The sequence below is a fragment of the Hylaeus anthracinus genome, unplaced genomic scaffold (assembly GCF_026225885.1).
Source record: "Hylaeus anthracinus isolate JK02 unplaced genomic scaffold, UHH_iyHylAnth1.0_haploid 12002, whole genome shotgun sequence".
NCBI lineage: Eukaryota > Metazoa > Arthropoda > Insecta > Hymenoptera > Colletidae > Hylaeus > Hylaeus anthracinus.
The window spans coordinates 3,882,768-3,908,103 of record NW_026534349.1 but is presented as its reverse complement, the minus strand read 5'-3'; the positions used below and the strand labels follow the sequence as shown (position 1 = coordinate 3,908,103).

General features: G+C 37.7%; 3 protein-coding genes across 11 annotated transcripts; 2 read left to right on the top strand and 1 right to left on the bottom strand.

Annotated features, from left to right (window-relative positions):
- The first annotated feature begins 26 nt into the window (after positions 1–26).
- LOC128891581 (protein smoothened) lies at positions 27–5,002 on the top strand. Its single transcript, XM_054151170.1, has 8 exons — positions 27–150; positions 261–851; positions 1,170–1,484; positions 1,803–2,243; positions 2,311–2,483; positions 2,575–2,915; positions 3,100–3,301; positions 3,398–5,002. Exons 3-8 carry the CDS (start codon positions 1,170–1,172, stop codon positions 4,860–4,862), a joined length of 2,937 nt encoding a protein of 978 aa, XP_054007145.1. The 5' UTR covers positions 27–150; positions 261–851; the 3' UTR covers positions 4,863–5,002.
- LOC128891602 (androgen-induced gene 1 protein-like) lies at positions 4,886–22,757 on the bottom strand. Of its 7 annotated transcripts, XM_054151220.1 has the most exons (7): positions 22,748–22,757; positions 15,826–15,910; positions 13,191–13,358; positions 8,128–8,265; positions 7,789–8,006; positions 7,156–7,307; positions 4,890–5,048 (listed from the first exon to the last, which is right to left on the bottom strand). In XM_054151220.1, the coding sequence occupies exons 3-7, from the start codon at positions 13,344–13,346 to the stop codon at positions 4,999–5,001; spliced, it is 714 nt and encodes a 237-aa protein (XP_054007195.1). In that variant the 5' UTR covers positions 13,347–13,358; positions 15,826–15,910; positions 22,748–22,757; the 3' UTR covers positions 4,890–4,998. The 7 variants fall into 7 exon arrangements, with proteins under 7 accessions (XP_054007193.1, XP_054007191.1, XP_054007192.1 ...); XM_054151218.1 differs by lacking the exons at positions 15,826–15,910; positions 22,748–22,757 and adding an exon at positions 9,817–10,002 and having other exon boundaries at positions 4,886–5,048; positions 13,191–13,333; XM_054151216.1 differs by lacking the exons at positions 13,191–13,358; positions 15,826–15,910; positions 22,748–22,757 and adding exons at positions 9,817–10,002; positions 11,262–11,285 and having other exon boundaries at positions 4,886–5,048.
- LOC128891594 (clavesin-2-like) lies at positions 16,946–25,218 on the top strand. 3 transcript variants are annotated; one of them, XM_054151196.1, is made up of 6 exons: positions 16,946–17,198; positions 21,925–22,114; positions 22,642–22,846; positions 22,934–23,057; positions 23,246–23,458; positions 23,779–25,218. In XM_054151196.1, the coding sequence occupies exons 2-6, from the start codon at positions 21,955–21,957 to the stop codon at positions 24,460–24,462; spliced, it is 1,386 nt and encodes a 461-aa protein (XP_054007171.1). In that variant the 5' UTR covers positions 16,946–17,198; positions 21,925–21,954; the 3' UTR covers positions 24,463–25,218. The 3 variants fall into 3 exon arrangements, with proteins under 3 accessions (XP_054007171.1, XP_054007172.1, XP_054007174.1); XM_054151197.1 differs by lacking the exon at positions 16,946–17,198 and adding an exon at positions 20,606–20,897; XM_054151199.1 differs by lacking the exon at positions 16,946–17,198 and adding an exon at positions 20,606–21,000.
- The last annotated feature ends 118 nt before the right edge of the window (positions 25,219–25,336 follow it).

The following is a 25,336-nucleotide window of genomic DNA, read 5'->3' as shown; positions in this document are numbered from 1 at the left end:
CGACAAAAATATTCGCAGATGTCGACACCAGTGTGAATGATTGATAGTATTTACTAGATAGTATTGAAATTCTACGTCGTTGTATCGCTTTCATTAGATATGTGTGATACATCCCCAGATATACTTTACCGCATCTTTAATTAAGAAACGGTAGGTTCATTATGTTATATTGATTATGTAAATCATACAGCTTGTGGATCTTCCTGTTCGGCTTTGTTGAATAATTGAATATAACCCGAACTACTTTCCGATCTTTACAGAAGAAAGCAAATTTCGAAGAACCTTTGACGGTCATAGTAAATGACGTAAACACATATTGTCCAAGCTAAGAAGGAAGCATTGCACTTGTGCATTGCAAACTTATACATCATTTCTATTACTATATTACACCTGAAAAGGGTTTCATAGACAGAACCACTGTTCTGCACAAGACTACCGTTCGACATCATCAAGAAATGTAAACCTGCTTTTTGCGTTATCATTCTCAGATATCAAGAGAAAAAAAGCACGTTCTCAGAGTGGAGTATCACCCCAAAGTACTCCTAAATTTCCCGCACGAACACGTAGAACGTTCTGCGCAATGCCGACGGTGCTGCCACTGACGAGTTATTCGGGAAATTCTTTACTGCCGTGCATTCAAACACCGGAAAGAGGTATGAGCGAGTCCGTCGGATTCGTCGTGGGTGGGCTGCGAGCGAACGTAAGTTGTGTGTGGTCCGAACCGAGCGTTTGGTACGCTGGATGAGGCTGTCGCGAGCGTAGAAGATGCAAGACGCTTTGTTCGAACGGTGCGGAGAGATTTCTCCGTGGCAGAATATAATCGGGGTCTGGTCCTGAACAAAGCGTCCAAGGTACTATTTTTAATCACAAAATACTTTCATTGTTTATCTCTGCGCCGTACACGTGACGTTGTGTTTTTAATTGAGCCGATAGCGTGCCGGGAAATCGCGCAGTGTTTGGAAACAGTGTAATGAATTGTTACCATAATGTAATGCTACTTCAGTATTTTAATAATATTAACAATAACAAACGAGTGTTTATTCAGTGTCAATCGTACCGTTTTCGAAAGTGTATGTCTGTTAAATTATAGAATTTGTATCGAAGAGAACCGCGATTAGATTGAAAGCATTGTAATCATTGTCGAATATTTATAAACGAATTGTTTGCAGATGATGCTCCTGTTGATTTATTTTTTAATTATTTACCGAGCGTCGTCGGAATTGACGCCCGGTTTCGCTGGAAATTCAAACGGCGAAAATGAAACAAGGAAAAGCTTGGAATTGAGTCCCATTCACAGGATGAAGGATTCCAATTATCTGCTGGATAGGTACCCTATAGGAGAATTGCCATCCGATTCTTTAAATTGTCATAGACCAGCAAAATGCGTGGAGATGCAAAAGACTACATGTATGGGTACAAGATTGCCTTATACTACCACTACTTTGGATCTTATACCTGAACATATAACTCAAGATGAAGTAGAGGTATGTTAACATTATAAATTAATACTTTGTACACTTGCAAATAGATTTCTTATACTCTGTATCCAAGTAAACCTGAGAAAGTGAAAAGGTGCTTTTCTCTTTTGTGTCCATGTACCTGGTTCCTCAGGTATAGAGAGACCCTACTTTAAAGTCACCTCAGGTATTTCCTGTCTTGACTATTGTTCCAAAACAATTTCTATATCTACAGTGTTCATATTTATTTTCTTCGCATACATTTTTTGTGGTATTTCCTAAATCAAATTAGAATTTTAAATAATAATTTGTTTATGTAATTATTGTGCTTGTTTTGTTTTACAGGAGAGATTGCACATATTACAAGCATTGAAACATATGCCAAAGTGTTGGGCAATCGTGCAACCCCTATTGTGCTCTATATTTATGCCCAAATGTATCAACAATACGGTTGATTTACCATCCCAAGAAATGTGCAAAATGGTTTCAGGACCTTGTAGAATTGTGTTTAATCACACAATATGGCCAAGCTTTGTTAAATGTGAAAATACAAAATTATTTCCTAAATTATGTAAAAATGATATTCGAGAATTAAAATTTAATATTTCGGGTAAATGTCTGAAACCTTTGGTTCCAACTGATAACACTCTCGCAATTTTTGAGGGCGTTGAAGGTTGTGGTACACAATGCAACGATCCACTTTTTACGCCGGACGAGCATAAACAAATTCATTCTTTTATCGCTTGGGCTGCAGGGATCTGTGGCTCGTTTAACTTGTTTACGGTCGTAAGTATCGCGTAAATAAACGTGTATAATTTTTAAGATTTACTTTCATATGTTATTTACATTACAGATAACGTTTTTAATTGATTGGAGAAGCGCAAATAAATATCCAGCTTTAGTTATTTTCTACATAAATTGTTGTTTTATGGTATCTTGCATCGGATGGCTTGCTCAATTTACACCAGGCAGTAGAGAAGTGATTGTATGTCGTAAAGATGGAACATTGAGGATGAGTGAACCAAGGTATTAATAATTTGTTAATCTATGTAGTAAGTTTTCTATAATCATATAATATGTATTTGTAAATGAAACCTGTGTATCAATGTATTTTTAGCGGAGAAAACTTATCGTGCGTCGTGGTGTTTGTCCTTGTGTATTATTCTCTTATGGCAGCAATGGTGTGGTTTGTGATACTTACGTATGCTTGGCATATGAGTTTTCAAGCATTAGGAAAAATTCAAGATAGGATTGACAAAAAGGGTGCTTACTTTCACTTGATAGCTTGGTGTTTTCCACTTGTCCTTACCGTCACTATAATGGCATTGGGTGAAATAGATGGAAACAGTGTGACGGGCATATGTTTTGTGGGTTACGCTAATCACGGAGTCAGAGCTTGGTTCCTGCTCGGTCCTGTGATGATTGTTTTACTGGTTGGTGGATACTTCTTATCCCGAGGTATGTTTCGAATTTATATTTGTCTGTTTAAGCTTTCCACTTTATATGTATAACGAAAGTAATAAAATGTATTTTTTGTATGCTATCCTAAAAACTGTAAGTACTTCCTCTTTTTAGCAACAATTGATAATGTCTCGAATTCTACTAATCGAATGTTAGCTAATACTTTTATTAATATTTTCAGGATTGATTACTCTGATTCGATTAAAAATAACCAGTCAAGAAATTATATCTGAAAGGGCAAGTTCCAAAATAAGAGAAACTATTGTTCGCATGGGTCTATTCTCAATTTTCACTTTTACCGCGGCCGTGGTAACATTTTATTGCCACATTTATGAATTTCAACATTCGTGGGAATGGCGTCAAAGTTTTAGAAATTACATGATGTAAGAACCATACCGATACTTTCGAATAACGTTTTCTCAGACTGTATTTCATTTAACAATTGTAATGGATAATCATGTGTCGCCTTTTATTTGTAGATGTGCGATAACGACACACTATTTAGATATTTCCGAGTGCAAAATGGAGGTTCGGCCGAGTGCCGCTAAAATGCAATTGCATTTACTTTCACCATTTTTTGCTGGTATCCTCATGTCTTCGTGGGTTTGGACTGGTTCAACTGTAGACACCTGGACGAGATTTCTCAGACGGACTTTCAATTGCGAGACGGAAGAACCGATCAGATTAAAGAAACACAAGGTTATCGCCCAAGCATTCGCGAAACGAAAAACGTTTAACAACGCCGGTCGATTGTCCATCAGTTTCCATAACACTCATGAGGATCCAGTCGGTTTAAACTTTGATTTAAATTCTGTGGCCTCGCAGGATTTTAGTTCAACGTGGGCTGCCGCTTTACCCAAGTTAGTTACACGCAGATGCGCGCTTGTAGGCGCAACAACAGGTTCTGTATCCAGTAACAGAAGAAACTCCGTGGACTCCGAGATTAGTTTCAGCGTGCGTCGGGTGTCCGTGGAATCCAGGAGAAACTCGTTGGATTCGCAGATATCTGTTCAAATAGCCGAGCTGAAAACGACGCGGAAAGTCGCGAGCACCTCCCGTGGTCGACGTGGAAAACGGCGACGAGACTTTGGAAAATCGAGGTCTGGCAAAGTGGGACCATTGTTCAGAAGAGGTAGCACAACGTCTCAAGAAAGTCAATTAGGTGCTCAAATATTATCAGCGTTGACCATAGGTGGCGGCGACGCTAGAGTACCGACAATTCAAGTTCCTAACATGAAGAGACGATCGGCGACCGCTGGTTTGGACGACCGAACCTTGAATCCAAAACTGTTCGATGGAAAAAACGCTGGCATGCTTCTGCCATTTCTATTCCCAGCGCAGAGTGGTAGCGACGAGAATTTAAGCAGCGAGGAGAAACACGAGCAAGAGTTGGCAGGAAAGGATGTGGACATCGAGGGTGGCAACATCGAAAAGGACGACCAAGACACCGAGACTGACGAAAGCGAACCTGAAGAAAAAACGAAGATGTTGGAACCCGATGAACCGCCCGAGCGCAGCAAGAGCAAAACTAGTAACAAAAGCTCCAAGAGTTACAGTCACGAGAGCGTCAGAAGGAGCAGAGAGGGGCGCAAAAGTAAATATTTCCTCCAGGATGAAGCTATCTTGAAACACCTGTTTCAAGAATCCAATGATCTCAAACTGAAAAACGACTCTGACATCAAAGAGGCGTACAAAAAAGCCGGAATGGGAAATCTGGCGTCTAGTCTTAACTCGTGTTGCGCTGAACTGACACGACTCAAGCAACTGGACACGCAGGCCGCCAATGCCCGAGAAATGGCGACGCAAACCTCGCTTCCGTTGGACATTTTGGAAATGGAGGAGTTGAAGCAAAGCATAGACGAGATCATCAACAGTCGACATTGTAGCTCTAAAGGAACACAGATTTCACCACAGCTAAACAAAAGCAAAAATATCGCTACGTAACGCTAACTATCTTCTTGGAATTGCGTTAAGGAAGTGATTGCAAACAAAGTGAATTTTACGAACGGATCTTTATTTTCGATAGTAATTACTGCCGCTATCAAACTGTGGTTTGTCTTTTCATTTTATTTTTTTATCTTTACTGTAACTTTTTCCTCTTGTGATTCTTACCTGAGGTTACAGTCTTTCCTGAAAAAAAAGAAAACGATAGTGCATGACAATTTCATAGTGCCAATATCGTACGTTATTCGCCGTGTTATTTATCATTCGCATATTGTATATTCACGAGTGCAATAACATGACTTCGATTGTAAATAATACGTTAGAGTAACTCGGATTCAACAATGCATATTATTACTTTTATACATTTTATTATGATAAAATAGTGTTAAATTTCGATGTAGTTGTATTTTAGAGGTTACGATACCAGAAGTAGAAATGTATTGATTCATTTTTATACAAAACGATCCTCATCCATCTTTAATATTACCCTGTACATTACAGTATTTGCATTGTGTATATCCTACAGTACTTAGATTACATACAAATATTTTTTTATATTCACGTGACTCATTCTACGACTTCAGATTTAAGTTACTCATGTGCTTACTACAATTATTGTCAGATTTTATGTACATTTCAGAAGTCAGCCATGAACTGTTTATAAAGTGGAGCATGCAAATGTAATTATACATTATATAATACTAAAGTAATACTCTATTAAAAATGATAGAAACAACAAATTAATTTTGCACTGTTTCCAAGTAGGAATGAAAAAGTTTCATGCACACAAAATATGAATCTAAAGAGACAAAGGAAAAAATGTTCGCGTATAAAATTGTGTAGAGTGTGATTTATCCAAGCAAGAATATATATGAAATAGTAAAATACACGTTTCTACCCTTCCATTTTTAACGTACGTACTTATTCGCGCGCAATAGTGCGAATCGTAAAAAAATGAATATTGCGCACATGTAAATTAAGAAGTACCGTCAAACAAGAATTTCTCCAAAATAAGTATTCGGATATTATGCATTATGTTGGAACTATTTCTGGGAAAATTTATTCTAAGCCTCACTAGAGTATATATAATTATAGGAAGGGTCTACCCGTTATCGATAACTGATATTTGCCGCATACAGTTCAACGCAAGTTTTCTCCGTTCTGTCCCAAATTATCCATAGGAAACTCGAACTACATCAAAGGACAGCATGTGTCTTAATTTATCCCAACTCCTTTTACTCTGTTATCGCACATTGTCGTCATATTTTTATTCGAATTCAGAAGTCTATCGAATGTAACAATTTTATTCAACTTCGTCCAGGTGTAACAAAGATTATCAATAAATCCTACAATTTTCTTCAATGGAAGTAACTTATTTTTAGTGTACTGTACAAAAGGAGAGGGTTGAACTTTATTTTTCGTGAATACGATTCGTCGCGTAAAAACAGCATTTCTCGGTGAAAAGAATCTGTCTTCTTTGCACAAGCCCCTCGACGAACAGGTACATGTTAACCATTTTTCTGATCGGTCTGCAAAACCACGGTCCTCTTGCTCGGATCCTCTTACGCTTTCAAATCTGGTCCGTTACTCTCAGCTACGTATTTTTTTCCTACACTCGGTACAAATACATCCCGATTTTAGTTTTCGAGAAAATGATGTAGGAAACGAATCTGGCATACGCGGACATACATGTATTCCTCATACGCAACCACAGTTCGCTGTTTCTTTGTTTTCCGTGCACCACGTGTCTTCCTTTTGTTCTTGTTGTTTTATTTATTTATTTCATTGTTTCATTGCTACCGGTAACTAAGGCTCGTCGAGCGTACAAAATGTAACTGTGTGTATTGTTGTGCGTGTTTTTTTATTTACATCAGCGTGTATATGTATATCAGGCACTATACAGCGTAAAGTGTCGAATTTTACAATTAGTCTCCCATTTTTGCAACGGACGCGAAACGCAAGCCACGCGAGAAATCATCACCTACATGCTTCAGCTACGCAAACCTCTCGCAGGTTAACGACACCGCGTTATTCTCGAATACTTTGTTTATAAAACGCGCGCTCTGTTGCATGCACATTACTGGTAATACGGGTTCCAAATTATTTACCCGAATAATGCATGCTATACGGTAAGAGTATGGGGGGAGGGAAGGGTTTGAGAAACGTTTCATCCGATTTTGTTTTATTCACCACCACCTTAGAGGGGATGAAATACGATGAAGTCGGTAGCTAATCACAGAGCGAGGCTACTTGCTCTTGGCATGGGACTTTTTGTGTTTAGTGTATTCGTTACCCCAAACAAAGTTGTCCAGCGTCTCTCCAATAAAATAGAACATCGTGCTGAACAAAAACATCGTCAAGAGGAACACGATTCGCGCAGGAGTTGAGAGCACTTCCATGACCGGGTACACCCAGATGCCGCTTTTATAATAGATTATGTGTATCCTGAAATGAACGATCATTAAAGGGAACGGTTATCAATTACGTACATTTTCAAGGAAACCGGCACCGACTTAATTGCTACTTTTTCATGAATGAGTAGTAGACGACGAATGAGTATTTTGTATAGCGATCTATTCGCAATCGTTATTTCGCGATCGAACGATGGTTTCATAAGTAATTTTTATTATATCAATAACAAGTTAAAAGTTGTTTACCCGTTACACAAAATGTTGCACTTCATTCAGCGAGACCATGGACTTTGGTATAAAAAAACCGCGTGACCTGTGATGAAACTAATCCCTAAATAGATGAAGACGCGACGAGAGCTATGCAAGTCACCGTAGTCACTATTCGTGTATAACGATTACAGTTCTTCAATGAAATAGCCGATAAGAGCAAGGATACTACGATGAAAACAAAACTGTACGATGTCTTTATTCGTCGTCCATTACTCTTTGATTCCAGTAGAATAACATCGACATACCAAATTAAATATGCCAATAAAAACAGGCAGTGACCAGAGATCCCTTTCGCTCGGGACGGGTATTTCCTTGGCGTCAGAATCGTCTCCAATATGGCCGATACCATGATCATCGTGTGCATCAGATGGTTCAACCACCATGGGAAGTAAGGATCAATGGCCTTTGGAAATACCAATTCGCGGTCCACGAACATCAGAGACCAGAATGTTACCCCGACGAACTGTAACGCGGACAAGAAACTTAAATCGAACGAACGCGTGAAACGTCGACATTCGTCGTTTCAGCAAAGAAAGAAACACCGTTAAACGTCTCTTCGATTCCCGGTGTTCAGTTATACTTGCCATGGCGACCGGGAAACTGAAAACCGCGTGCATAAAATCCTTTAGTTTGCGTAAAAACGGTGGTTTCTTGGGACTCACGGCATTGGTGCCGAACCAGTCGTTCAACGAGCATATCAAGAAGAATACTGCTTGAATGATCTGGAAAAAAATAAACATGTGTGATGCTCGACAGTCTTTAACGACAATTCGAATTCGCTGTACGTTAATCGAAGCATCTGCACCCTCTTTACGGTAGGTGCGTCGCGTAAACGCGATTGGTTCATTCGAGTGAATGCGTCGCGTGACGATCGATCCAACGCGCGCTCGATCTTATTTACTGGATGCACTCTACGGATATCTTAAGCGAGAAACCAGGAAGCATCTTTAAAAATGAGGACGATAAAAAAAAAAAACTCACAATAAACTTGTTAGATGCTGTTTTTGCTAGTCATATTCACTTTTCGCATCTTTTTGTTCATTTCACAAATTATATTAACTAGTAAATTTTGTTTAGACTATATCTATCTTAGAGATTTCCGAAAATATGTAAAATATCATTGATTATAAAAAAAGAAACGAAGAAAACTACGATTACCCACTGTATCTCTCATTCATTTCTACGGTTTTAATCTCTCTCAAATATGAGGTCACGTCGAGTGTTTAAAAGAATACTTTCTTATCAACCTAGATTTAAACTAACAGTGTGGAAAAGCGTGTCGAGAGTTGTAAAACTATAATTCGCGCGGTGACTGATGTTAAATTAAAGAGCGAATATTTTTAATTAGCTCGTCCAGATGTAAATTAATTCCAACGCGAAGGAATGATATGAAAACGACGTGCGTCAGACACGCCATGATATCGATACGAGTACATTTCCGATGGTAAAATGTCAGTCACTTAACTGTTCAAAGGTAACGTGACATGGCGTGTGCCATAGTATGCAAGTGACATGGAGTGGCGCTCGAGTAATTGAACTCCAGCTACGTAATTCGTAGCATCAACGAGAAATGGCCATAAGTGCAAAATCGTTTACCAGCACTAAACGGGCAGAAAAATGCTTTAACTAGCGATGCGCGCGGTTCTGACGGTTGCTCGCATAGTTGCGCGGAATCGGTATTACATGAACCAGAATCGAAGTTACAGATGTAGTTGTACTTGTATTACATATGAATATTGTACACAGATTAGTTTAATGTTATCTTTCAATTAAATATCTTAAACCGCTATCGCGGCTTTACTGCAATTCCAGCTGTTCTCATTCCCCTGATTACGTACACAATACAGTACGCATTCTTGTAACATGTAGGCCTGTGGACTGTTGCATAACACTGTAACGAGGACGTGACATAATCACTTGTTAAAATAATCTTGCGGTCTAAGCACGAAAAAGAAGAATTTTAAACAGCACCGTACGCTTCCTTAGAAACTCGGTTGAACAAACATTGAATAATATCGATGTTAGACATTCCAAAACTGGATAGTAATCGCCTGATAAAGATAAAAAAAAAAAACAGATGCTGTTAGTCAATTCCAAAACACAGTGTTTCACAGTTGCAATTTCCATTACAAGGAATAAACAGCTCTCGATTTCACAAGACTAATTCTCTTAAAAATCGGTATGCTGTTACGTAAGACCTGTATCAACGTTCCGAATGTACATAATCAAAAGAAAGGAAAAACGAGACCGGGCAATCGTGTCGCAATACTAACCGCGTCCCAGAATGTGAGAAACTTGAATTTCCCGCCGTAAGCGTTGTGCATTTTGGTAACATGCGAGGGTATCACGACGTACGTGTAATCATAGTATACTGATACAGCGAACTGCACGGAAGAGATCACGTGAAACACACTTATTAGCCCGTCACGCATCTTACAGGCGTCTCAGTTTCCCGAATTCTGAAATGATTCATGAAATTCCATGTTTACTCGCCACCGACATTTCAGTGTCGTGTTCGTGTTGTTTTATCGTTGAAGGGAATCGATAAACAAATAGAAATAATTCATTACTGGAGATTCCCGAACAATATTTACGTTTTCCTCTACTTTTTCACTCGTCTTCGCGAGTTTTAGGTTAACCCTTTAACCTATAAGAACTTGTGAGACTCGTGGCACAGAACTCGAGTCAAATATGAAAAACACGTGTCGGACACGTCGTACCAAAGGGCGCAAGGAATTTTGTACTTGATTATGGCATTCACGATCCTACACTAAATCCTAGGTTAAAGGGTTAACCGTTTCAGATTTAGAAGAAAGTTACGGTACCACGTGGACTGGTAAAACAATTCCGATTAGTTTTCAAACTTGAATTCTTGGATCACCTGTTTTTATAATAGCAAAACTTCTTTTTTGCCGACGCTACAACAGCAGACCGTAACTTTGCAACCGAAGTTAAAAATAGAACGACAGTTGTCGCACACGATAAGCGTGGCATACTAGAAACATTTATATCCGTGTTGAAAATTTTGGTCAACTTTGATGCCGATGACAATGTGTATTTCACATTCGAAAATTCTTAGTCATTTGCAACACAATGAATTTTTGTAAGCGATCCATAGGTCAAGTTACAATTGAATACGGTCGGTTTTATTGAAAATTATTCACTTGATAAGAGGTATTCAGTTTAGTAAATGTTAACATATTTTAGCGTGATGCACTATTACAACATCGGTTAAATAATTGCGCGCGTAAGCAGGTGCACATTGTGTTTACAAATTATGTAAGAGAATTTACTTTCGAATTATGTAAACCCCGTGTAAAAAATGTTTCGATACAGCGATTTACGATACCGGATGGTAGTACTACCCTTCTGCATCGCTAATGCAAGATAAATTTTGTGGCAATTAGGGATTATTTGATAACAAATATATGACCGTAGAACGGACACAGATAGCGTACAAGTTTGTCAATCACGTTCAATTTATATGTTAATTTGTGCGACGTCGCACAAAGTCCAAGACTTATTGTGCACATTGAATGGAAACTTTTAATAAAAAAAACGCAAGATATAATCAGAATTTCGCAAATATTTAAATAATCTACTTTGCAAATTAACTTCAAATGCTAATAGCATGGAAACTGGAATTCTTTTCCGAATTCGATCTCCGTCGGAAAACGTAGAGAAAAACTGCAATTATTGTTCGACACGTGAACTATGCTCTATCAATGCATAAATCACTGTGGTTGTAATCTCGAGGAGTCTCACGGTTCATCGTCCGTCACCATAGGGAATCGTAAAAGTCAACAATGAATTTCATATCGTGTTGCAAAAGTTTCTCACGCGATCGTCCTTTTTACCACGTCTCCTTGATTTCCAAACGGTCACCCGCGTCTCGCGAGAGAAATGTGCCACTTTTTTAGAGAAAAAAACACTCCGGGTTTTTTCGGTCGCATGTACGATCCGCGCCAACAGTATCGACCGCTTCGATGGTCTGCGACTTACTGACGGATAGGCGAAAATACGCCACGAGAAAGAGAGAAACAGTTAGCCATGTGCGTAAGGCCTACAGTTGGGGGAAAGGGAGACAGTATGAGGCAAGATCTACGCAAGCACAGTGGCGCATCATCATATAGACGTTACTGCTTTTTTATTAACTAATTACTTTTGGAAGGACCAACAATTTTGTTTCTCAATTTCTATTAATGCTCCCTGTTTTAAAACATTCTAACAAGTTAAACGAAAAATCGATTGATTATCACGTCGCATCTGATATCAACCAAGTCACTATAGTGACGTGTATACAGGGTGTCCCAAAAGTCGGGGAGGAGCCGGAAATGGGGGGGTAGCTGAGACGATTCTGAACAACAATTTCCTTTGCAAAAATGTCGGATGGAGCTTCGTTAAGGAGATATTAAGCGAACACTTCGACCAATCAGAGCGCGCGTAGACCGTTCGAGCGGCCGCGGTAGCGAAGGCTACGCGCTGGCGGCCGCGCTTGTACGCGAACAAGTGACTCGACGTGCATCGAAGGACATTGACGCTGCCGCCTAGCGCGTAGCCTTCACTACCGCGGCCGCTCGAACGGTCTACGCGCGCTCTGATTGGTCGAAGTGTTCGCTTAATATCTCCTTAACGAAGCTCCATCCGACATTTTTGCAAAGGAAATTGTTGTTCAGAATCGTCTCAGCTACCCCCCCATTTCCGGCTCCTCCCCGGCTTTTGGGACACCCTGTATACGTCACACAATCTTGCAGTTAACAAGATATAAGAAAATTATGCTAGATCTTTATGTATATATTTATCTTCCTATTTCTTTTCCTCTACTGCGAGAGGTAAAAAAAATTTCGCGCGATGGTGCGCGAAAATAGACCAGAATAAACAAACAAGAAGAAGGAGCGTATGCAAAACAGAGACGTCTCTAATACTCTTATTCTGCGCAAGTGGGATGCTCATTCATTTCTATGGACGAGCGGATTTGTTTCTACCGCACTTTCTTCCGTTACTTAACCACATTTGATTTAGATACCGAAACCGATGTGTCGGTGTATTTTAAAATCCGTAATACCTTACGAACGTGTCATCGTGCAACATGATTGTAGAAAAACTTGTTTCGGCTTGCACTTTCTAATTGGAGTTTAAAAGTCTGAGGTCGTTTCGCTGAAACACGTCGCGTATTTACGCGACAGGAGACGAGAGATCGAACGAAGACCTACAGAGAAACTATTGCTGCAATATATTACGTGATTTTTCACTTCCCGCTATCGTATGACACCTGCGAGTTACACCACACGCGACGTATAGTTAGCAATTACAGTAAAAACCTCATTGTTAGAATCTTATGGTTAGAAAAATTGTTAAAGAGAACATATTCTTTTCTTTTTTTTTTTTTTCGAGGACTATTTTAGAAACTGACCGAATGCAAGTTACGTACATAGGTAAAACGAATTGTAATTAAATACACGCAATTCGATATTCGAGTGTATTTGCACAATTTTAATTAGTGGAGAAGATCGATGAAGTTAACGGAGAGTAAGAAAATTCATAACTAATAAATGATAACGTACGAATGAAAAGAAATTTACAATTAAAACAATTACCTGGAGTCAAGAAAAATGAATTCGTTAACAATGGAAATAAAATGACTTACCACGCCCCACATTGTCAAGTATTTCAATAGTCCAGGATCAAACTTTTTAAATGCATCGTTCAACGAGGGTATGTTGAGTTGGGTCACACTGTAGAACGTGAACGCGTATGTCAGGAACATCCCCGTGTGGAACAATTGATTTATCGTGTACGCCATGTTGCCGAAACGCTGCGAAATGGAAAACGATTTGTGAAACTGATGTATCCATTTCAGGGGAAATCGGTTTTTATTGAGCTTGTTGTGATTGCTTCGGCAGCCCTTCATGTTCTAATTATTTCTCCGAGTTTTCAGTGGTTGCAACGTTCTAGGTTAGGTTCAATTGACAATGGACAATCGATAGACTGAACGTTTCTCTAGCGTGGCTCTCCTACAACGCTACTCTTCCTATTATTTTGTTAGCTGATCAATAAACAACTCTTTTATATTATCCATCGCAACGTCATCACATGTAATATTTTATAATGGCGAGAAGGTTCTTAAGCTAACAATAAGTGATAATAAAAGTGATAATAAAGGTATCGATAAGAGTAATGTAACTAAACAAACTATTTTTTTTTTGTAATGAAAAAATTGTAAAATACGCGTTATTTCAATCGAAGATTACATATGACGTTGATAACATACGCGAGTTATGTTTAGTGATCAAAATGAAATCGGCAGTTGGTAAATTAAGAGATTGGTAGAATTATTGATAAGATATTTAAAATTGTAAACATGATAGAAAGACGATTAACTAAGAAATCGCTAATTGGAAACATGTAGCTTAAGTAACAACTATTATTGACTGAAAGGCAAATGGTTAAATACCCTGTGTCAATTCAAAGTAAAAAAAAAGCGTTTCATAATGAATAACATGAATAATTCCAAGGATATTTACCTCAGATTTAATTTTTTATGGAACGAATCGCGTATATTAAGTCAGTACCGCAAATAGTAATCTTATCTTCGTTATCATGAACTTCTACATCGGCCGTTGAATAGGGAGTGAAACCAAACACATACAAGATAATTGTATGTACAGTATATCGATGTTCAACTGTTGCAATGTAATAAACCACATATAACAACAAATTTTGTTTCTGCAAGGTGTTATAATGTATAATTAATCACAATCCTGTGACATTCAGAATAAATTTATGCAGCATACGGTTTCGATTAATTTAAGTGGATTTCCAACGCTAAAATTGCAAATATTTTACTGTATGAATAAAAATAATTCGAGACCTCGGATCAACACGGTATTCAACAAGGTCAAGCAATATACATAAGCGTAAATCATACTTGGACGATCAAGGTTTTCCATGCGTAGTACGCAATATGAATTAAAATTTAGCTCCACCGGAATATGTTATCATTTAAATTATTTCAATGATATGTTGCCGATTTCTGTTTTCAATTTATTTTTAGCTGAGAAATAATTTCCTATTTTGTTTAGGACGATAGGACACTATACATACAATATGCACGAATACGTACGATCTAAAACTGGTTTCGACATTAATGCGTGAGTATGCATTCATGTGAACTTCACAGCCGACACGAGATTCAATATTCAATATAATGAAACGTAACGAATCAAAGATCAATTTTCCTGAATCATTTCGTTGAACAAACTTGATTTCTTTCGTGCGAACAAACTAAAGTAGAATTAAATTGTTAAAAATATTAATGGCTAAATATTGATGACTGAGATATTAATAAAAATAAAATTCCAGCTTTCGAGAATCAAGTCAATGATTCGACCCGCCATTCACCTCCGTATTCGTTATTGATTTCGATGTTCGATGTTATATAAAATTCGCATACGCAAAAAATCACTTCGTTTCTCCGAACGAGGCAGGAATTCTTTAGGTAACCACGTCAGAACTTTCGGACATTTTATTAGTCTTCTCAAAGGACGAAACGTATCGTTGATATTCATGAAATATGTAATTCTAGTTTCTAACCGGATTTTTTTTCACGAGAAATAAAAATCGACTCAGTAACCAACATCCTACAGCTAATAAGATTCTTTGTATAGCTAACCTATTCGACTGATTCTTAAATGTTTAATCGTCAGCTCTTTCCAAAAATGTCTCTATTAAATTAATTTGACGCGATTATCATCTTTCGAATAATAGATTTGTGACATTCGTTCGATTGAACAGTTCATATTTGACTTGTTCGTTACAAAATATTTTATTTCATAACTCAATCAATACGCTAGTTTTCATACTGCGAGTAATGGAGAAAAAGTTGTTTGCTTTTTATTCATTATTTAAAATATTTATTTTTATAAGAATGAAAAATATTTTTGTTTAACCTTACTATCTACCTGTAGCTTTTTGTAACAAATTTTAATTCAACGAGATTTCTATCACACCAAGATTTCTTCCAGCTTGAATTGTTTACTCTGTGATCGCTATATGAACAATCTACTTTTTATGGAATGAACTTGATAGGTTTTGTTTCAAATTACTTATCCTTGGCGATCTTAACCTTATCACCTGTTTCCAACCTCCTACACAATCTTTTGGAAGAACGATTCGTGTTATGCTCAGACTTTCCCTACTTTGAACTGTTCATCTTGAAATCACTCTACGCAATGCAACTGAATACAATTTTCGTCTCGAGATTTTTCAGTTTTGTCACCTACCTGCAATGATCCTGGACGTCAACAAAGATGAAATAAAAAGCGTCCCCTGGAGGCAGGTACTATCAGGACTCGTGCACGTAGAACATCGACAGAGAACAGGGCGCGACTGACAACTGATCGTTTTCATGTCTCGTTCATGGTCTTGCCTCCACGACAATGAACGTCGACGCATTTATCGAATACGTCGAGGGCCGTTTCCTGGTACGTCACCACTCCCCGCAAGTATTTAGTAGGGGGTTTTATCGTCATCGTGCCTTTAATATATACGTTCATTGACCTATTAAAGCTGTACCTGTCGAAACAGCATTATTTTTTGAAAATTCACGGTTTATCGATCAAAATAACGATCAGATTAAGAGGAACAGTAATACGCAATACATATGACATTCAACGATTTTTGACGATGACGCGATTCTTCCAAAATCGAATCAAATCGTCGGATGCAAATGTAAAACTTAACATATAGAATCTTTCAAATTCATTTAGCCATTGCGATATAAACATCCGCACGTACATACCTAAATAAATTCAGAAAATACATATCTTTATAAAAGGTAAACGTAATTAGAGAGTTTGTGAAATGCGTAGGTATGGAATAAAATTTGTTGATCACTCTTGTATACAATATTTTCTTTCCTTACACAACCATTCGTAAATACAAAAGTTACGATATATTTTATTTTACACGTGTAAAAAATTGATCGATTTCCTGAAAGTTCTTGCTTTCCTTTCTATTACCTGTGGCGCCCTCACTCGGTATTAAACAAAAGTAACTTTATCGTTTAGCGATATAAAGATTAAATGTAATTACTACAGTGAAATGGATAATTAGGTAAATCATCTCAACATTTCAAAATAAAGAAATTTCGTGTCTATTTAACTTGATATTTCCAAATTTACCAAACACTACAATATATAATTAAAATTATAAACAATTGAATGTATTTTACCAGCAATGCCATTTACTGTTAGTAAAAATATTTTCTTAAAACTCTGATAAATATTGTACAATAAATTTTACTTCGAAATTTTCCATTTTCATTCGGTTGCAAACATTCTTATCCAGAGATGGTATATTTTCCTTAGTAACCGTGAAATCCACAGAGGGCTCATGATCAAATCGGATAAGTGACAGTTTCGAAAGGACAGTTTGACGTTTGGCGCCGAACGTTTTATTCGCTTGGTGCGTCGCGGAAACATCGTTCTTTTCGATTTACAGTATCGAAAAATCGTTTACGCAAATATCCGCGAATAACCAACAGCCAGCCGTCTTTCAATTTTGTTTACTCGACGTGGTAGTCAAGTTTCATGTGTCGTCGGTGGTTACGACTACTTCATAGGAAACTACGTTGCTATTGACGTAGCAGAAATTGGTAACTATACAGTGCATCTATACCGTGCACTCGACAACGAACGTAACGCGTTTTATATTATGCTTACTTTTATGTCGCTGACACGGTCCGTCGAACCTTGAACACGTAATTGCCTCAAATGGCTTTTGTGTTTTTTCTACGTTGAAGGTGATTTTCGAAAGTCTGGTGGAAGTCAATTGTCAAAAAATCGGGATAGCATTAAAATTCGGCAATTATTTAAATGAATTTTTATTATAATAATACGATAAGTATTAACTAGCAAGCTTAAGTTAGACGAACATATCAGTCGAGTCTTCCAGTTCAAATTATATTTTGTTTGTTTTGTATTTTCGCGAACTCGACCTGTGAACTCCTTGCACCTGTTATTTACATCTCGTTATCCATAACCTCAACTAACATCAACTATTATTTATGGTTCGATTCAAGAACGAATGATCGTAGATACGAATTAATACTGAAATGAAATCGTTACAAGGTACTAAAACCTTGAGAAATGGTTTGCTGCTGCCATTTATGGCGCAAAAGAAACCGGTAGCCTCTGTCTTCTTCTTTGCCACTTGCTTCTACCGTTATGTTGCGTAATCTATGGCAGCGATATCCGAACAGATCTGTTTCGTCCTTCGAGTAGAGATAAGCATATGGTGCACCGCAAAAGATGGATTTGTAATGGATCTGTAACTTACATTTACCACAATTTCAAAACCGCGTGATCGTTTATTAAATACTCCATCGGGTTTCGCAATCAATGGTTAAAATGTTAGGTTATCCGCGTGTGGCTGTTAATTCGAGAATTGCATCGATGCAAGTTTGAATTTGTATGTTATTCGTGTGAATTAGGTTTGGATAAAATTCGAATATAATAAGAGTTTATTATGTAAATGGTTATATGTATATAATTAAGCAATGTCAAGCTCGAGTGGCTTTGACAACTTCTACATATTGAATAGTCCTCTTATTGAACTCAATTGAGCATGGCTGTTGATGGCAGTGGCCTGTGGTGTAACAAGAGCATCGAATTCTATCGTTGCTACTTTGATCCGCAATATGGCGACACTATTCATTGTTACTCGTTATTTCATGGGAATTTTCTTTAGATTTAATTGCAAATATAAATTAGACGAAATATATAATTGGATACTTTCACCGGCACGGTGAACCATGAATTACGACATTGTCCTTGATAGAATCGATCGAAGGGAGAATTAAATGGTTTCATGCCATATGGCAAGTTTTTATTCCTTTATCGGTTATAGAAGAAGGATTTCAGATCATCGTCTGGTCGATTTTACGTGAATACTGATTGTTCATCGATATGTTGTAAGAATCATCGATTATCGTTATTCTAGATATTCTCCGTAGCAACTTGCAGTTTTTGGGAATGTGGCACGAATCAATCAAACTCATTTTTCGGGCCAGATTGTGTCGGTATACAGCGCGCAGCATTATCCGTGTCTACCATTTTTATATCAGAATTTTGTTTATTTCGTTGTCGTGAGTTTGCATAATTCTATTCGTAATGTGATATTTCATTACGTGATAAGATGTTTTAAATAATTACATGAATCAGCAGATTTTTCGCAATGCAAATTCTAAACACCAATTACATAAACTTTTTTTTACAATTCTTTATAATCGGAAATTGCACGAATTCGAAGAACTTCTTCAGCTTTTTGTTTAACTTTAGCAGAACGTCTATTTTGCTGGATAGAATTAAATTTGAAAATAAAAATTCGTTAGATTCCCAAGTAACGTTCGACGTGAGATAACAGCGATTTGAAACGAAGAAAAACGGACAGGTTCGCCGTTTCCTGGGTGTTACATCTGTCTGAAATGACAAAAAACCGGACGCGAGGCATCTGCTCGATTAATTTTTCTGAGAAACCTCGGTCACAGGTGTGCGACGAAGAAGATCGAGACTAATCGCGCGAACGCAGTTTACATGCATGCGAGACCCTTAAACTGTAATTAGTCGATGCGGTTGGTTCAAGCCAGTGATGGGCAAAATCGTAATCGCAAATACGAATACGATTGTAATTGAATGTTTTCAAGTTGTGATTACGATTACGATTGTAATCGCATCTTTCCGAGTTGCGCTTACGAATACGATTAGGACCGTATTTTTAAAGGTTTACAGCCATTGAAATTCTTTACCTCAAAATCGACTTCAGATTCGTGTTCCTCGCCCCCAAAAAGCTTAGAAAACCATACATTCGTCGAAATTAAAAATGAAAAATTTTCAATTAAAATTCGTGCCCATAGAGCAGAGCCTAGATAGGGTAACTTTTTAAAAATTTTTTTATTTTGACGAAAGCATGGTTTTCTAAGCTTTTCAATGTGAGGAACACGAATCTGATGTCGGTTTCGAAGTAAAAAACGTCTATGGCTGGAAACCTCTAAGAATACGGTCGTAATCGCAGAGAAATTTGCGAATACGATTACAATTCGGAAAGATGCGATTACGATTTTGCCCATCACTGGTTCAAGCAACCTCGAATGATAAATGTCAGATCGAGTATATTCTTTGTCCTAAGAATAGTTTAACGAGCAAGTGGTAACAATTTCTCCATGTGTTGGACGAGACGATGTCTGAAACAATGACCCGATACGTTTACTTTTAAAACGTAAATATGATGTAATTGACGTTTATGCACCTTCCAGCACTTTCGATATTTTTTACTAGCGACCGCTCGCATTTTTTGGTGAACGGGTTTACATGATAGCGCAACAAGAACGATCGGGTGAGTCAGCCGTACCGGTAACAGGCTTCGTCTTTCTTTCTCTTTATGCTTCCATCGCTCTTTCGTAGCCTCCCCTTTTCGCAGTCAACCGTGTATTCTCGTCTCTCTCTATCTTACAATTTCCTTTCTTGTTCTTATTCGATCCCGTCTCGAACAGCGATAGATTTTCTTATCTTCTTTCACGCAAGTTTACGAGCAAATCCGTTGCTTCGTTTAGATCAATTCGAATATCGTTTGAAATTTTAATATTTTAATATTTTAGGTTGTCTCAAAAGTTTCTTTCGCTTTATTAATAAGTAATACATGCACGATATTTTATGTTTTACGTTACATTATCGAATTGTGCACGATTCATTTTGCTCCACTACTGTTACAATGTGAATATCTATGAAATTAGATTGTCTATTTATATAAACACGACCACATCAAATAATTGAGTGCAACTCGCGAAAGAAACTTTTGGGACAACCTAATAGTTTGTAGAAATTTGTGTCTGCCACTCGAAGTACGCTAGTGGAAACTTTGATGGTGTGTTTGAACAGACTCGAACCGTTTTGAGTCCATCCCTAGACCTCAGTCAATCCTTTTCCTTCTCCTGCCAACCATGCTTTCGTCTCTCCTTGAAAGTCTCACTCGCTCTTTTGTTTCCCAGTGCCTCCAACACTTTCGAGCGAATCGCACAGGCGACTTTGTTGCTGCGTGCCGTTCGCTCGTGATCGTTCGAGCGACGAGGTTCCTTTGCCGCACGAATCCTTTGTCTTCGTTGCTCACGAGTCACGAATTAGAACTTGATTCGTTCCATGTGGTGAAAAAAAATGACTGGTCAGCGAGTTTCGGGAGATCTGTGAATAGATGTAGTTTCTTGTTTTTGTGAAAATTTAACCGTAACGTCGCGCTATAGTTGCAAGTTTAACAGTGACATAAAAAGCGGTTGTCTAAAGGAAAAGCGTCGAAAAATAGTGTAAGTTCGCTATTGTAAATACAGTACAGATTCAATTTACGACCGTGCCTGTCGTTAATGCTGTTATTTATTCTGTAACGGAACATCCATTACATAAACGCGTGTAAGTGTAGTACGTTACATAAAATTAACTAATAAGCTGGTTCCGGAAAAAGTATGCCGTAACGTCGTCCAGTTAACGAAACGAAAAGCATATCCTATCATCAGACCCGAGCACTTTTCAAACAACGTTATATAAAATATTTTGAGTAACATGTTCTTGTTTCACGGTTGTTTCATTTCTGAAATCCAATCACGTTATTATTTATTTGGAATAGTTATTCGAGACAAAGTATACATCGAGTCCAAACTTTGAAAATTTTTGGAATCGATATTCTTCGTTGCTATTTAAAATACGAACTGCAGTTTTACTGCAATTGATAGAAAAAAACGTCGAACCATGCGTCATTCGCGAATGATTTCGTGGAGATTGTAAGACCGAAGTAAAAGTTTCGAAGAGCAGTTACATGAACCGGTTGAAGGAGTTTTGCCGTGAGATGTTGCATCTGAACGATGTTTCACCTAGAAATGATTCATTCGCGGTATAAGAGTGCCTTGTTTGATGTCTTGCTAACGAACCTTGGCTTTCATCTGTCATTCGTAATGCACACATGGCCGATAAGGGTATAAAAGAAGAGACCGAGAAAAGTAAAAATATTTTTTTAGATATTTTTTTCAAATACAAGTTTTCTTTTGTGACACCAGAGTTTTATTTATCCAGATCGTATAGATTTTCTTTGCACATTCATATGTCATCGGTCTGTTAACAATTTTAGAGATAACCTGTGATTGTACAAGGTTCGATTTACTTAATGGGAGTGTCGATTTTTACTCTTCTTCGTTTGCGATACACTTCGAGTGCGTAGTTCTTTTTTCATTTTTTTTTTTTAAAGAAGTTCCTCTAGATTTCCTGCGTCTTTAATTTTTATCTAAATAAATATCTCGACCGTCTCTGTCAGTAAGTTCAAATTGCGACTAATTGTTTCAGATCCGTGGTAAAACAGAAAAAAAGCTCAAGATGTCCGAGTATTGCGAGTACTTGTGGGACCCCACGAGAGGTCACGCGAGCACCGCATTCGCGCGAAGCATCTACGAAGAGGAAGGTAGATTCGATAAACGTGATAAAAAACTGGCTATCAAGACTGTCAGAGCAATATTGCGAGAAATGCCGGATGTAGGTAAGAAATACTGTCCTTCGTTTTCCAACCATAGCTTACCGTCAAAGATTTAGCGTAAGGGTGAATTACAAACTTCAAGGGTCCTTCAACACGTTGCACGCCACGTCACTCATATATGGGTGACAGTGCTTTTCACTGAAGAAGTAAAAAAATTAATTTTGAAAGTCAAGAATGAAAGGAAATGAATTTGAATGAAATTCATGAATTTTGATGAAGTTACAAAAACAAATACCACGATAAACGTTTGATTATGTAGTCTCCAATATTCTAAATAATATTTAATTATAGCAGAAATTTTCAAGAATATTTATCTGGCAGTCAACGTGTTGAAACAAAAATAGAGAACACGCTCTTTACTGTATTACATGCGAACAAACAAGCCTTTCTATACGATATCGAAGCACGTTGTCTGATTCGTTTTCAACGCGTCGATCTTCGAATTTCCGGCATAATATCCGCGTTCGGACGGCTTCCTGCCAGGTATTTTTTTCACGTGAAGCATTACAATGACCTGCCTTTGCTCCTAGACCTCAAGCATTGCACGGATGAATATATTACGCGTTTCCTGCTGGCTCGGAAGTATCGTACGGAACAGGCTGCTACCCTGATAGCCGCTTATCAGGCGCAAGTAGCACATCGACAAGATATTTTCGGTAATCTAACGGCAAGAGACCCAGCCTTGCAACGCGCGCTACGCGCAGGAATACCGGGTGTGCTTCCTGCGCGCGATAGGTAAGGATAACATTGAATGTTATTTTTCGAATATAGCGATTACTATTAGTATAAAAATAAAATGATCGGAGTTTTTAAACGATATAGGAAAGGCAGGTGTGTGCTGGTTATATTGGCCTCGCAATGGGACCCGATCGCGGTACCAGCGTTATCAGTCCAGAGAGCTCTTTTCTTGGTTCTGGAGACTCTCATACAGGACCCAAGGAATCAGGTTCGTTATACAATATTTTACTATAAATAAATTTAAGTCAAAAACGGAGGATGTAATATGCAATTTTTGATGTTGTATTTTGTAATATATTTTAAGCACCGATCGCTATGAATATACCTTGTGCAGCTATTTAAAGAACAAAGATTTCCAGTGAACTGTAGCTGAGAGCATTCCAATTTTTTTTCTAGCAATCCGGTTTCGTGGCGGTAGTAGATTGGAGCGGATTCTCTTTACGACAAGGCGGTGCCTTGGGCGCAGCGGCACTGCGAAACCTAATAGCTGCTCTTCGAGGACGATTTCCGGCTAGATTCAAAGCTGTACACTTCCTGTCGGCACCTCTCTACGTCCAGGCTACGCTGGCCCTCGTGAAACCATTTTTGGATGAAAAGACTCGAAATAAGGTGGGTTGAATGATATATCGAAGCAAGTCATTACTGTTACGATTATTTACTTCGATATTTGTTTAATACATCAATGCAATGCTTGGAAAGTATATATACTCAGGTTCCAAGTAATACTATAATTCCGTGTATGATCACCTAAGACAGAAATTCAAACACGCGTCTGCATATACGTTTCGAGATACTCAGAGTTAAATATTTACCAAAAGACAATTCGTCGTACTATACTACGACTATCATAAGCTAAGCTCTCTACTACGTCTAGTCATTGATCTACCTTTAATCTATTTATTAATTTCTGCTGAAAAAAATGATTCTAGATCTATTTACACGGAAATAATTTGAGTACCCTACACGAGCACCTGCCTACCGACATTCTGCCAGCGGAATTGGGTGGTACAGGGCCAGCCTTTAATCCAGGACTATGGGCAGAACCAGTTATTCATTCGGCGATGAAGGAAGCTGAGCTGGCCGCGATGAAGAAAGAACAGGAACAAGCTGAAATTGCGGAGAGATCATGCGACAAGACGTTGGTCGAGTCCAGAAACGTAGAGAACCATAAGAGGAACCAAGCAGACTCCATGGAGTCGAGCAATGGTACGACCAAGGAGATTGGACGGCGATTCTTTAATCCGTTTGGGAGTTCTGTAAAGAATCAGTCTACGAAACAACCAGGAGGAACGAATGTAGAGCTGAATTTGATTAATCGCAGTGTTGTGCATATAGAAGAAAAGGAGGACGGAAGAATAGCGAATAGGATGATAATGGAAGACGACGATTCTCATTCTCAGAGTAAAGATAAAATGTTAAACAATGGGAATACTGGTTACTTTGACGACAAAAGAGAAAAAGATAGCGATCTGAAGGATAACTTATTAGAAACCTCGAATAGACTCGACAGCGATGACAGTAAGGACAATTCGTTGGATAATAGATCGGAGAATGCACTTATCGATGCAGGTAAGTGTGAGATGCCTTCCGAAGAAACGAATCTCATAACGTAATGTTGATGATCGTCGAAATGTTAGTTTAAATTAAATTTATCGTCTAGTTAAGCAGAACTTTTAATACATTTAATAATTTTTCATACACCGATTTTGACGAAAGTGAGGAATCAAGTTCAAGGTAGTTTTAGGATAAGCGTAGTAGATTACATTTCGTAGTCTTTAAGGAATACCTTGTGATATGATAAACGTCATTTTTAATGTATTTATATATTCATGAGGCTTTTATTATATTTCTCATAAATAGAGAATACATTCACATTGTTAGTCTACACGCGAATCGAGTTTATTGCATAGAGAACATTTAATACAGCGAATCCATTTTTCATTTTATTTTTCGATATTATCGTAAAACATGAATTCATTTTTATAAAAACGAACCCACTGCCTATTTATAGTATAGTAGACAAACGATATACACATCTAAGGTAATGATGTATATGAAGTAATCATTGTTAATGGCATTGTAAAATAATTCCTGTCCTACTACTTGAAAGTACTTAACATGTAATAAAAGGAAAGCTCGTCGCTCGAATACTTTTGAGGTTCCTCTTTACTCTTTCTTCGATTGTGCGTAATAAACAATTTACAAAGAGTTTTATAACTTGCAATAAGTACTTATAATTTAATAAGTTGACTTTTACCGAAACTTGTGACATTATGAATACGGGCAAAAAATCTTACACATTTTTACATATATTTTTTTTAAACTGTACCGGCGATAAACAATACGTATTAGTTCTGTAAATATGTATTAAATTATTTATTGATATCAAATGTATCATGAAATTAAGGATCTCTTATTACACGTATTACATATTCGAAAGTGTTTTAAACCTTGCGTACTTACAGTCTCTCTCATCTGTATGTTGAC

Bases quoted from the DNA above. Each gene is read 5' to 3' on its own strand.
- LOC128891581 (XM_054151170.1), top strand. From the start codon at position 1,170: ATGATGCTCCTGTTGATTTATTTTTTAATTATTTACCGAGCGTCGTCG. The intron at 1,485-1,802 runs GTATGTTAACAT...TTTGTTTTACAG, and splicing joins TAACTCAAGATGAAGTAGAG to GAGAGATTGCACATATTACA. The intron at 3,302-3,397 runs GTAAGAACCATA...TTTTATTTGTAG, and splicing joins AGTTTTAGAAATTACATGAT to ATGTGCGATAACGACACACT.
- LOC128891602 (XM_054151218.1), bottom strand. From the start codon at position 9,975: ATGCGTGACGGGCTAATAAGTGTGTTTCACGTGATCTCTTCCGTGCAG. The intron at 7,308-7,788 runs GTATGTCGATGT...CGTTCATTTCAG, and splicing joins TTATTGGCATATTTAATTTG to GATACACATAATCTATTATA. The intron at 5,049-7,155 runs GTAACGAATACA...CTTTTTTTTCAG, and splicing joins GCTGGACAACTTTGTTTGGG to GAAAGACTGTAACCTCAGGT.
- LOC128891594 (XM_054151196.1), top strand. From the start codon at position 21,955: ATGTCCGAGTATTGCGAGTACTTGTGGGACCCCACGAGAGGTCACGCG. The intron at 22,847-22,933 runs GTAAGGATAACA...TAAACGATATAG, and splicing joins GTGCTTCCTGCGCGCGATAG to GAAAGGCAGGTGTGTGCTGG. The intron at 23,459-23,778 runs GTGGGTTGAATG...AAATGATTCTAG, and splicing joins ATGAAAAGACTCGAAATAAG to ATCTATTTACACGGAAATAA.